Raw genomic sequence first — 14,428 nt, forward strand, 5'->3', positions numbered from 1 at the left:
TATGCAACCATTTAGTATTTAAGTTTTTTGAAGTCAACTGTCTCTCAAGTCTAAGTCATGTCTCAGGTCATAAATACCAAGCCATGTCCAGTTTTTTCAATGTAAGTTGACCAAGTTTCAAGTCCCCTACATTTTTGACTTTAAGAATCTAAATGAAGAATAATTGTAACTGTTGAGTCTTCCCTTAATATCACTGATACTGTCTTCTCCTGGCTAAGGTCCTATCTCACAAACAGTCAACAGCTCATCAGCATCAACAACTACCCCTCCTCCACCACTCCTCTGTCCCAAGGGTTTGGTGCTTGGTCCTGTTCTTCCTCTACATGCTTGCCCTTGGTTGGATTGGGGCTATATATCATCTATATATCTCCACTAAATCCATCACCACTGCAACTAGGGGTGTCAGTTTCAATATTATATCGAAACTCATTTGAATTAAGTTTTCAGTTTCAAAAATCAAAACCAAAGGCAAAATTTGTGATTCTTCCAATATTTTTTTCTCCCCTCCCCCACCTACTTGCAGCATTCGGCACACGTCTGGAGAAAAAAGCAACACAGCGTAACTTACTGGCCATTATATCACATTTGATACCTTATCGATTCTCTTTTTGAATAAGAATTTGAAAATGTAAACAACAGTAATCAGCACAAAACCAAAGATATGTTGATCTTTGCAAATCAAGACCTGATAGTCCAGCAATGGCATAGAAATTAAATCGATTTGTGACCTTACAATCGAACGTGGATTAGGAGAATCATGACACCCCTAACTGCTACTCACTATACTCCGACCAGCTGCCTCACTGACATCCTGGATACTCAAATCATCAGTCACAAATCCCTCACCACTACCGTCCTCAATTTTTGCCTCACCATCAACAACTCCACTGTCTTTCCCCCATTTTTCCGTAAGCTAGTCGTAATTTTTTACAGCAACTTCTCCAACAAATTCCTTTTCCCCCTAACAAACATAATTCATCTCCGCCCATCACTCTTCCTCTCAGCCACTAAAGAAACTTTGATCCATGCCTTCATCAAATCAAGAACTGACTACTGCAACATAGGGTTGGGCAATATAGCAATATTATATTGTATCACAATATGAGACTAAATATTGGATATTGCTATATTGTGATATGGCATAAGTGTTGTCTTTTCCTGGTTTTAAAGACTGCATTGCAGTTTTAAAGACTGCATTACCAGACTGTTCTAGCTGTTCTGTTATTTGTTTTACCCACTTAATCATTATACTTCTGGTTATTCATCAAAACATCTAACTGGGTTAATGTTTTGTGATTGCACCAGTAGTTATCCCTACAACATTGTCACAATATCAATATTGAAGCATTTGGTCAAAAATATTGTGTTCTTTTATTTTGTCTATATCACCCAGCGATATTACAACAAACTCATTTTTATCACTTTAGCTGCCTCTAACCCTCAAGAGTACACCTCGCATCTTCAGGCACAACCAACATTGACCGATATGAAACTTATCTATAGTGATACGTTTTTCAGCTACATCGCTCAGGCCAGGCAACAGATGGTGAAGCACCTACTGCAATGCCTCCACAACTGCCAGTTGTGAAGAATGTTTCTTAAATTGAAACAACATTTCTGGCAAGAAATCCCAAGAATCCTGGGGAAAAGACTGATGATCTTGTGTAGAAAAGCAATAACAAAAACTACCATATAGTGAGGCAATTACAGAATGTAAATGGCTATTGCGAAAAACCATTAATAGTGTGTGTAATGGGGTTTGACATCATGAAAATCTTAAGCAGTGTAATTTTAACTGTAGGTGTGGTCAGGCCTGTTGCACTGTGACCACACCCAGCAGTGATTTCACATGGCACTACCATGGAATACTACATCACTGCCACACTATCAAACCTTTAAGAGGTTAATAGCAGCAAAACTATGATTTTCAGCTTCATTTCCTTTCCTTAGCTTTATTTTACTGCACTGGTGAAGTCTTGATGGAGCTGGGTATCACTCTAACAATGTAAACTGAAGTGTCAGCAAGAAACACCAGAGCCCACAGTCCACTGGGGAAGTGGATGATTTTTCTCAGTGATGGTCTCGTCACTTATGTCTACTGATCAAGATCAAGATTACTTTATTTGTTCCTAGGAAAAAATTGTTGGCTGCAGCATAAAAAAAAAAAAATATCAGTGGATGAGATTCCTTTCACATAAGGACAACAACAACTGACGAAATTCCTAGTGTTGCTTTCAAGGTTTCTAGACTGAAAAAAGTCGGTGTATTCCGTTAAAAACAGCCAGTTACAAGTACATGATGTTACACACTCCCACACCCACATCACACACTCACTTCACCTTGTATCACTCACATAAACATGTGCACGTTTTCAGGCTCTGGCTCTTCCCCGGTGGAGGAGACCACTGGCAACATACATAAACAAACCACAACCAGATGTGTGGGAGCTGCACACCGCCCCACCCAAACGGAGCTGTCAGCCATCCCTCTGTGTTTTTGCAGAGCCATGACTCGCCGGTCCTCCATAAACCTCCCTGCTCTTCATATAGGAAAGTAAAAACACTACCAACGGGGACCAGAGTGCAGTAATCAGCTCTTGCTCTATCAGCGCTGACCCTCAACCTCTAACCAGATGGGCTTCGGCTCTATAGAGGGGCCGTACATTTGATGTCAGTCTTAAAACGGTGGCCTGTAGCCTCCATCTCTGCCAGTCAAACAAATTCCCCCGCATGCAAAATGTAAACAGTGTGAGATGTGCTGTGGTATGGAGGGTGAAGTTAAACTCTAACAGTCATTTCTGCATAATTTTAGATCATTTGGTAAACTTTCGTGTAAATGTTCATCACGCCATCTGTTCTGCTCTCTCCCCGCTGGTAATGGCTGTGGTCACTATCTGTTTAGTTCATAAAATGCAAGGCGTGTGGCCCTATAAGTGGAGCGGTCTGGATGTTTAGTGTGGTGGTGTAATATATAGATACAAGTCTGCACAGAGATACATGTTACAGCTTTGGAGGTTGAACTTCCAAGAAGAGCTGAAACAGAGCAGCACTTTAGAGATTTCCAGGTTGGATATTTAGGGAAAGTCCTTTTAAATAAGCAGTTGTGCTACATAGCTAAGATTTGTGACACAATGTCTCACATTTGCTGGTTGTCATAGTAACACATCACACTGTTTTTTCAGGCTCACAGCAGGTAAAATAGGGTTGACATGGTACAGCAAGTAATGTGTCTGCCTGTCTGTCTGTAGGTATGTCCTTCACTTTTCTTGACAACCGTTAATCTGATTGGCTTCACACTTGGTGGGTGTATTGCTGAGGACCTGATGGAGTGCAGTATCAAATTTGGGGCAATTTGGCCAGATCAAGGTGCTCCGACAACAAAGTTTACATTTTGGACTGCAACGTTTGAACCATGTATCTAAAAACAAATCCTTTATTGCCTGTATTCTGTGAGCCCTTTCTGTGAACCCATTCTGGATTCCGCCGTTTTGAATTTTGTCAAAAAATGTTTTTTCACTACTCCTGCAAATTTTGAGCAATTGTCACTGAAATTGGGATAGAACATCTCTGGACCAAGGAAAAAGTTACTTTTCAAATTTTTGATATACCATTCAGGCTTTCAAAGTTTGCTCAAAGGCAGGGCTAATATTACAAAAAATCCCATATCTCTTGGACACGTGCTATTGAAATCACAACTGGTAAACATGGAACTGTAGCACCATCATTTAACTATAATGGAAGGAATCTCTGCCTGTATGTACGTGTATAGGATTGTCCTTTGCAAATCTTGAGAACTGTTCATTTAATCAACTTCACACTTGGCAGATGTACTGTTGAGGACCCAAGAGAGTGTGGTTTCAAATGTGAAGTTGATCGGATGACAACACTGCAAGCAATAATACCGAGAGATAAGCAATCAACCCATTTGGAATGCCTGTGCACTCTGAACAGCCACACCCCCAAAGGGCACTGTGCTAGTAACACAATTTGTTTTGTTCTGATCCAGTACAGAGTTAATGTCACAGTGCGTATCACCAGTACTAAATACATGCATCACCAAACAGTGTACTTTGTGTACACTACAGGCAAAATAAATAGCTGGCCACCATGAGCAAAACATAATACAAAAGCCAAAGAAAAAAATGAAACTGGCAACCATGCTTGGAAAAACAGTGTTTACTGAGTTTACTGATCTAAAGCATATGACATAATGTGCTACGTGACCCTACATGCAGTTATGGTTTTATGAGATAATATACATACCTTCTGCTCTATGCGCTGTTCTGTTTGATAATTCAGGACTGGTCTGAGGCCATGCTGGTCCACTGAGGCATGAGGATCCAGACTGAAATTTAGACTGATGTAAATGGGAGACAGTTTATCCCGAAACTCCTCTTCGGCCTGCAACAGAGAGATGACACATGTTGTCTGTTGTTTCTGGTGTATCAATGCGTGGTTTGGTCAGTTCTAACACTCCAGATAAGGAGTTCAAAATTCGTCACCAGGATAGACATTTCCAGTCTTTTAATGCCGATTATCATGAACCCTTGTTCCAAGTAAATGTACAAGAAAAGAGTCACCAAATGAAAAGCAGATGTTACAGCAACTGTTGGCCTAAATGTAGGATTTAGTGTGTTTTAAGTTTCTGTAAGACGTGACATGAATTCTGTTCGACCAGCCACAATGATGTGGAGCCTCCAAAGAAAGAGAAAAAGAAAGAAATGGTGTACGAACAGATAAATGTTGACTGACAGGTGAGCGGAAGGTTGGCAGTTTCTACTCAAACCATTTCTTATCCTGTCAGAGAGCAAAGTGCTCTGATCATTATGTCCTTACAGTGAACATCTACACATATGACTTAAGCGTTTCTGGCAGGCTTTCGCTTTGATCAGGTCGCCACTGAGTGATGAGAAGATTGGTACTGTAGTAGTTTCACCTCAAATAGCACTTCAAACAGCGACTTCAAACCCCGTCTATTAGGAAATGACGTTAACCTCTGTCCTGCCGACCAGTTAATTACATTCACCTGGCCTCACAGGTGCAAAATAGCCTCTGATTAGACGGCTGGAATGAAAACCAGCAGGGCCCCAGCTCCTTGGGTCCAGGATTAAGAACCGGAAAATTTGTGAAAATATAAAAGGCTTGAGATGATTGGCCTGAGAAATATTTAGTGCACAATAGGTCTTTGTTTTCATCTTCACATGGCAGCATAAAATGCAATGACATGAGTGGTCCTCTGAAAACAGCTGTATGATGGAGTCCAAGCAGATAGTTTCCTAGTCCCTATATTTTCTGACATGTTGTATTTCTTGGCGTATTACCTAAACTAACTGCCACTGTGTTTGTGTGTCTGCACTTAAAATACAAATCACCCACTTATTTGTGGACTACCATTTTGAAGCCTCAAGTTTGGCGCTGTGGCCATTACTACCTTGGTGTTTTTGGAATGAGAACTGACCGTATTCAGAAGAGAGCATGGAGGAGAGAAAGATACACATAGCTATACCTCTATCAGACTGAGAGGCTGGTAACTTGTCAATCACAAGGTGGTCACACCCTAATACAGACCCTGCTTTATTGTCTATGCAAATCCAGTGCTCCAAACGAATGTAGGATAGATGAGAACTTTAGCTAAATGCAAGTTAGCAAGCAGCCTAAATGGGATCATTCTGTAATGAAGAAGACTAGCAGTAGGGTCATTTTCTCATATTCTTATATACAATTAGACTTCTTTTTTCAACCAGTGATGTCACCTCCTGCTGGCCATTAGTAAAAGTGCAGGTTTACACCACCTCCACATTGGCTTCACTTTTCAGACCGGGAAGATCTGTCCACTATTTATATGGTCTAATGCAGTGTTTCGCAAACCTTTTTTCTGGGGACCCACTTTGTTAAAATGACAAACCACTGGGACTCAAATCAAAATACATACATCCGTGCGCTCCACCTGTTTTCACATTTGGACCTATTTTTAAACTAGTGATCAATCTGGCGGCCAATTTTCCACTAATCAATCAGTTGTTTGGTCCATAAAATGTCAGAAAATGTTCCAAGATGGCATCCTCAAGTGTCTTGTTTTGTCCACAAGTCAAAGATATTCACTTTACTGTCAGTGGGGAATAAAGATTTTTACTTTTCACTTTTAAATAAAAAATTTTGTCTCATAAATGGGACAAAATAAGTACATACATATATAAAATACACACATTTTAAATACTTTATTTATTTATTTGGCAACCCAAATAAAAGCTCCTGTGAGGACCATGACCCAAGTGTTTGGGAATGACTGGTCTAATGGACCCACTCATCTCAAAAGTTATTTAAACATTTAAACATTAAATGTTGTGGCAGATCTATTGGGTCTAAAATGCAGGTTGGCCTAGAAGTGCAACACTATTTTATTTTCACTAAAACTTGGATCATATCCTTACTAGAACCAGACAAATCTTCAAGTTCATGTTTTATTTGCTCTGGCTGATACATCTGGCGCCCTGCAGATTTCCACCCATCCTGGACCTCATCAGGACTATCACAACCTTTTATCATGTGGGGCAGGATCAATGCAGTGGCCATTGAGGAATTTTTGTAAACAACCAAGATGGTTGCAGCTGATGTGGACCTGTTTCAGTTGAATCTGCCATCATGTCAGTATTAAACAAACTGGTACATTTTCTCTAAAAGAAAAATAAACCACTGCACTTAAAGCTTCTGTTGATAAGAACTTGTTTGCCTTACATCTGTATGTTTAATTTACCAACAACGTTATGTCACATGTCTCATTGCTCTGACTGTAGGTCTATCCAGCTGTGTCCAGAGGTATTTGGTCTGCACTCACTGATGATGCTGTTTGTGATGATGCAGACTAATCTGCATTTATGAATAGATCTGGCGATGCCAGTCATCAACCAGTAACCCGTGGCTGGCATACTTAATTCATGTGAGGCCACCTGAGCCACTTCTCTTTGCTTATTAAATGGAATGAGATACAATTGAAAATTCTGGAGAAAAAAAAACAGTATTCAGCCTTTTGAGATGATTTTGTTACACACACTGTTCCCACATGTTCAGAATGAATTTCCTAGATCCCATTGTACTTTCCAAAGAACAGCTCTTCTCCACAGTCCGCCTGGGTGTTCTTGTTAGAGCCTTGTTAATCTACAACAATAACACTCAGGTTGTACCTGCAGATTTCTAATAACAGTGATGGGCCCTAACGTTCACCTTGTTCCATCATCAGGGCAATATTTGAAATAGTCTAACACTTTGGTTTATGACTAAATACCTGCAAAATTCCCATCATCCTGAGCAGTACTTAGCATGCTAACACGCTTAGCTAAGATGGTTATGATAAACATCAGAGATCCATCAGCATTTTAGCACCATCACTGTGAGTATGTTAGCATGCTGACTTTGGCATTTAGCTCAAAGCACCGCTGCACCTAGGTATGAATCATAGAACTGCTAATGTCTTATTTAATATTGATTCTTCTCAATCTGCCTGATATAAATATGCCTAAATAGTATTTTTTTTGTATTTGCAACTTTTTATTTTTGGAAAAACAACCAGTGTGACTGACCCGCAGATAGATCCTGGTGTCGTGGCAGGAGCGTTCTCCGTTGGCGAGGCTGAGGGTCTTCAGCAGACTGGGCTGCTGGTTGTCCATGAACAGAGTCCTCCTGATGGACTCCTTCTGATTCTGCTTCACACTGTCCAACTGAACCTCCACCACAAAGCCTTGAAACGATGCACATATAAAGACACACAAAGCAAGAAAACAATGAATATGCACAGTCTGTACATGTACATGTCTGCATTAAACACAAAAATGCATGCAAATATATGCACAGGCACACACACACATACTTGCAGAGACATATTACATGCACGCCTCACCACATGCAAATACACACATATAAACATTACCATGGTGAAGTGTCTCTGTACAATATAGCAAAACACACAGGGGGCACTGCTATGACCCACATGACACAAATTATGCACAGAACACAGACAATATACACTCATGCACTTAAAATAAACACACACACACACACACACACACACACACACACACACACACACACACACACTTTTCTAAACTGCTGGAGCCCACCAAGTTACCCTGTATTTACATGATTGTTCTTTTATCTTGATCTTAACTGCCAAATTGACCACAGTGAGGTCCAGCATACTTGTGGCTACACAAAGAAAGCAAGGTAATAGGGACCATGTGTGTGTGTGTGTGTGTGTGTGTGTGAGTGATTGTGTGTGAGAGTGTGTGTGAGCCTTACCTAGATGAGAGGGGAGGTGCTTCCCATTAGCCAGCAGGCAGAAACTGATGCTGACACTGGAGGTTGAACACAGACAAAAATGTGAAAAATGAAACGTAACACTGAGCTTACAGAGATGTGTTTACACTGATTTGGTGAACTTCTGTATATTATTTTATTTAAAGGTCCAGTGTGTAAAATTTATGGTATAGCTTCAGTACATTTTCATTAGTGTATAATGACCTGAATATAAGATTCATTGTGTTTTGTTATCTTAGCATGCGGCCTTCATATCCACAAAGGATGTGGGTGCTCTTCCATGGAGGCCGCCATGTTGCACCGCCATGTTTGTATAGTAGCTCAGAATCAGACATTGGCTCTAGATACAACCTTTCAGGTTTTGTGTTTCGTGGCCACCATAGTTTCTCCTACACGGATGGCAGGGAAGAGTGAGGTGTGGTTTTTGCAATCTGCTAGCTCACCCACTAAATCTTACACATAAAACCCCCAAGTTATATACAATTTATGGTCTGCTTTTTTGGAATCTAAACAGTAGTTTTTGTTGTTGGTGGCGGAGTCCGCCATCTCGGAAGATTCACAAAAAACGATGTAGCATTTAATCCAGCTTTACTCGTTGTAATTTCATCTCCTTGATATGAGCCTTATGTTAACTGCTCACTTTCTGAAGCTTTGTTCAAACTTACTAAACAAACTCCAATGTAGTCAAACATGGATGGTGAATAAATTACATATAGTACACGAAACAAGCATCCTGTTTGTTTTTCTAGTGCCTGGGCAGTTTGAGCTTTTAGTCCTTGTGAGGAATTTGCCAGCAAGACCCACACTAACGCTCACAGCAAAGGGGATATGTCAAGCATGAATTGACCTTTACACTGTATCGAAGCTGTTATTGATAATCCAAACATCTTATGCTTTAGTTATACAGACATGCACACAGTGAGCTGTGGACACGGTGGACATGGAGTAGTTCTGTTTCTACTATTATCTGGAGAACACTTGGTAGACGTTTTCCACATATGCACAATAAATCAGCGTATACAGGATCAGCATAGTGGCTGCATGGACAAGTATGCATGATCACAAATAGGCGGTATGTCCATGTCCCAACAGAGTCTGCGTGTACACCCTCTGATGGTGAGATTTATGTTACACAGACCCTCGTGGATCCTCGCAGGCACAGAAAGCTTAATACTGACCTTACTTTGGCTGCTTTACATGAATAGTATTTAACTGGCGAATCTCAGGAGTGGCTTTTATTGTGACGCAGCCACAGGAAACAGTGTGTTTGTTCAGTCATTCATCAAAAATGTGTCAGCAAAACAGGAAGCACATTTCAGCGCAGTGAGTTGTTTGATGAAAAGTCACCAATGGAACCAACTTTACTCTGTCCTGCTGTTGTGTGGAAAACTACCTGCCCCATTGTCACTGTTCTGGAAAACTCTCAAAAAACATTTACTAACCAGCTGTGTAATTTTTCTAACACTCTTTTTAATTTGTCAAGGGACCACGAAACACCACAAAACACCAGAGCCGTTGTGTAAGAGGACATAAATGCAAAATGCTCCTTTTAGCGTTCTGTAGCTACCAATGCTAAAGCTAATGTTGTTAATTGATACGCTAACATCTAAAAGCTGAAATTAACCCTCCAATGATTTTTTTTGTAGCATTTATAGCTATTTTTGCCTTAATGACTTTATTTTTTTTTTTAGAGAAAAGATGAAAATTTCACTGATTCCAGCTTCCAAAATCGGAATATTGTCTGCATTCTTTCCTCATTTATGACAATAATTTGAATATCTTTGGTTTGTGGACAAAACTGGACATTTAAGGAATCCATCTTGGGCTTTGGGAGCATTTTTGACCATTTTCTGACATCTTATAGGCAAACAACTATTAATCGATTAATCGAGAAAATAATAGACCAATTAATCAACTATGAAAATAAATGTTAGTTGCATCCCTACTAAGTACAGCATATAGAATTAACGTATTTAACTTTTTTTTCAACATGCTATCATCTATGAAAAGACACAATATTATTTATGTTATGAATTTTGCCCTGGGATCTTTGATTTTGATCCATTTCTACTGTAAAGAATCACAAGCTTAAAAATCAGTAGGCATATTTAGTACATGTAAATTTGTGTGTAGTGGTAAACTCTCACATGATGGGAGGATAAGCTCACACTGTCTGAGGAGTGTTGTTGTTGCCAAACAATATGTCACTCACTTCCAGAAAGTTACAGCCCTTTTCCAGCCTTTTCAGCGTTAATCACTGCGCTCATCTTTCCAAGTAACGACTCCACCTTTCTCCCACTTCCTCCTCTCTGCTCCCCTTGGTCGTCTTTTTTTTGTTTCCACGGCAGCAAAAACACCAATAAACACGAAAACAAGACTTCCTTGTATCAACCTACAGGGCAGATACTACAACGGCAGCCAGTTTGGCAAGTGTCTCTCGCAGCAGTCTAAAAATGTTCCACATTTAATACGACGGTTGCACTGAACTGGTGGAAAGAGCTTCACTGAGATTGAAAGTGGGGTGAATTTCCCCTTTTTTTTTTTCACTGGATCTAAGAATACTGAGTGTGTGTCGTTCAGAGCAGCCTGGACAGGAAACTGGCAAACATGAAGTCATTTGACATTCTCGTGAGGTAAAGTTTGGAAAGCTCAAATTGAACTAAGATGTGTGTTACATAACATTTGCAAGACTTTCCATGTTCTGTTATTCTCCAATAGCTCTTTAACTTCTCTTAAACTCTTAAGCTTTTTGCTAGACTGTTAAAAGATATTTCCGTGACTACTGTATGTTGGATCAAAGCCTGTATAATCTTCCTATTAAGATATAAGTGGAACTGAATTTATTTAAGGAAAATAGTTGACGTCCATACCACGACACAGCGACGGTTTCATTCTCTGTGATCAGCTCACATGTCTTCTCCTCCTGGTTGAACATGGTCGGCTGCACTGTGAGAGACGCGCTGGCGCTCACTATTGGCCGAGCCCTGATTGAAGACACAGAGCAATAAAGAATAAGAAGGCAAATAATTGTCTATATATTTATTATTACACTCTTAAGAGCTTTAAAGGGATTGTCAGATCTTTTTGTAGTGGGGTTGTATGAGGTACTTATCCATAATCACTGTATTAAAAAAATCTATTTAAATTTAAATGTACACTATATTTAGAACTCTTTCACTGCTTTACCTTGCGATCAGACAAGGGAAATTTTTGATGGGAAACTGCTTTTATGTAAGCAAATATTACTCTTTTCAAAGCAACCAGACTCCACTGGCAAAACAGTGATTTTACCTCACAGAACACACAAGTTGCTGGTCTACTGCTGCCTCAATCAGTTGGTTTCTTTGTTATTGTGTGACTCTGGTGTTGTTAGTTCTGATACACCCATGCCACGCAACTCAAACTAACTAACCAATCGAGGCAGCAGTAGACCAGTAACTCCTGTGTTCTTTGGGTTAAAATTACTGTTTTTCTCATTGGGGTTTGGTTAGTCTGGAGAAAGTGATATTTGGCATATATAATGGTGTTTTGCAATTGAAAATTCTGCCTGATGACAAGGTCAAGCAGTAAAAATCATCAAAAAGTAGCAGTTTATCTAAAAATTTAAATTCAGTTATTATCTACTCACCCACATGCTGATTGAAGTTTGGGTTTAGATTTTTAGCCCACAGGAAAACAGTGTTGCAGAATCTCCCAACTGAAGTGAATGGTGAGCAGTCTCCAAAGGTAAAGAAACAAGTGACAGAAAAAAATGCCTTACTGTTTGTCTGGAGTAATCCAAGTCTCCTAAAGCCCCGACATGCCAAGTTGACTTGAAAGACATGAAACTGGTCACCATTCACTTCCATTAGTTGGGTACTAAGTAAGTAGTTGTGAGTAGATAATGACTGAATTTTCATTTTTGGGCAAACTATCCTTTTAAACAGATACTGATTTTTCTTTAGGTAAACTTCTTTCTGATTGGCTAAATTACATTATGCTACTGACTCTGTCCACAAGGACAAATTGCTTAGCTTCTTACACTGGTTCTCCCACTTACTCTCCAGACTCTCCAGGCATGTTGACTACCATCTACTGTAGGTAATACACTGACTATGGATAAATACTTCATACAACCCCACTTCAAAAAATTCAAAGTATCCCTTTAACATACCTGTATAGCACTGCTTTATCAACCCCGAAAGCGCCAACAATCAGATCTGCAAGAAGGAAAAGTGAGTTGAATGAAGATATCAAAGAGGAAGACGCAGTGACAATAGGTTTACTGGACTACTCTCTGCAGTACCTGGGTAGCCGTTTTGATCCAGATCTCTGTTGCCCCGCAGAGCAAAGCCAAAACTGGCTGGAAAAGAGCTGGAAGCCCATTGGCCAGAGAGAGTCTGAGTGGGCGTGTCCATCAGTCCTCCGGCGTGACCGTTATAAATAAGGACCACCCCATGCTGGTCGTCTCCTCCATAGGGACAGCCGATGGCCATGTCTGATTATAAACAGCAAAAACACACCATGTGAAAAATCGCACATCTTCTCAAAATCTGAACATACAACTTCATACAGTATGTCTCTGTACATCCACATGTTTTGTATGTAGCTAAAACTTACAAGTTATAAACAACAAATGTTGTTTTTAACTTTTAACAAGTTATAAACAACATTTGTCATGGGCCAGGGGAGAAATAAGTGGGTTGGTGCACCCATTAACAAGTTACCAATTGTTACCGAGTTATTATTTTTGTGGTGATTTGATTTGTTTTATGGTGATTTACTTAGACTTTGGCTGAATCATGATCAAATAAAACACAGATTCGCCCAGTAAGGCAGATGGCGTTGCCAAGACATCTTTCACATTTGGAATAGTATCTGAGATTGTTTAAACGAATGCTCACACATTAAATCGATTAGTGGATTGGCTGAAAATTCAACAACCCTTTTGGTCGTTGATTAAGTCTTTTATCACATTTTAAAGAAGCAAAACATTTGTTAGTTCTAGCTTCTCAAAAGCAAGGATTTGCTTTTTCCTGCTCTCGAAATGGAATATCCGTGATTATTATAGAATGAATCATCAGTGAGGGCTGCAAATAACAATTCTTTCCACGATTGTTTAATCTGTTGTTTATTTTCCTGATTAACTGATTAGACATCTTGTCTATAAAATGTCAGGAAATCGTGAAAATTCTCTTCTTTTTTTGTCTTTTTCAATCCAACCAACAGTAAAAAACATAAAAAAAATGCAGTTTGCTGTCACGTATGACAAAGAAAAGTGGCAAAGCTTCACAAGTAAAAGTTGGTTTTGATTATTTGCTGATTAAATTTTTGTCAGTCAACTAACATCATTCTCAAAGACTTGGATGGGACCCACAGGTGGATCAGAGGAGATTTTATTTGGGTCACTCAGCAAATTTAAGATTTAAAATGTGTATACTGTTTTACTGATGAGAGAGCCTATTAATTCTGCCAAATTGCACTTATTTTGTCTCATTTATTTATACTAGATTTATTGTTGGGGCCTAAATTGGATCATGATGGTTTGTTCTTTTTAAAAATTTGGTCCTCAGCAAAAAAGGTTGGGAAACAATGAACTAACTGACTAATCCTCTAATTGCTGCAGCTGCGCTATTTAATCAATTAATGGAAAAAATTAGTCATAGTAATCAAGCAATAAGTAATCATGAGTTTCAGCCATAATTGAAACCATCATGGCTCACTAAACAGTGAGCCTAGACTTGTCTTTCATATAAAGTTTTAGTTTGAAAAAGTATTTATAAGTTTAACATGCAAACTCACTGCTATTGTCACCTAACATTGAAGTGTTTGAAGCACACCTACCGTTGAATCCATCCTGGTTGAGGTCACCCAGCGGAGCCAGCGACGTGCCGAATCGGCTGAATGCCTGTTGACCGAGGAGGTGGGTCTGACTCGGCTCCAGCAGCAGAGGGCTTCTTTGCAGATACACATAAACCTTACCCAGCTCCTCCAGACGCCCGTCGGACCCTCGACGCATGAACATTGGCGCCCCCACCACCAGGTCATCCAAACTGGGGAGACCAGGAAAGACAGGAGACAAATGGGAATGAGGATGAAAGGAGAAGAGGAACTATTGGGATACAGATACAGACAAAAAA

At 39.7% G+C, this 14,428-nt stretch overlaps 1 protein-coding gene across 1 annotated transcript in view; it reads right to left on the reverse strand.

Annotated features, from left to right (window-relative positions):
• The window catches only part of LOC146331139 (integrin alpha-5-like), a 72,160-nt gene that overhangs the window by 25,285 nt on the left and 32,447 nt on the right, over positions 1-14,428 (reverse strand). Inside the window, exons 12-18 of the mRNA XM_084727298.1 lie at positions 14,133-14,341; positions 12,595-12,786; positions 12,463-12,508; positions 11,180-11,293; positions 8,292-8,347; positions 7,577-7,734; positions 4,263-4,400 (exon numbers count right to left, since the gene is read on the reverse strand). Of these exons, the coding sequence (XP_084583424.1) occupies positions 4,263-4,400; positions 7,577-7,734; positions 8,292-8,347; positions 11,180-11,293; positions 12,463-12,508; positions 12,595-12,786; positions 14,133-14,341 (913 nt within the window). The remainder of the gene's footprint in view (positions 1-4,262; positions 4,401-7,576; positions 7,735-8,291; positions 8,348-11,179; positions 11,294-12,462; positions 12,509-12,594; positions 12,787-14,132; positions 14,342-14,428) is intronic.

This window comes from Lutjanus erythropterus, chromosome 2 (genome assembly GCF_056507025.1).
Source record: "Lutjanus erythropterus isolate fLutEry1 chromosome 2, fLutEry1.hap2, whole genome shotgun sequence".
In the NCBI taxonomy this organism is placed as follows: Eukaryota; Metazoa; Chordata; class Actinopteri; order Lutjaniformes; family Lutjanidae; genus Lutjanus; species Lutjanus erythropterus.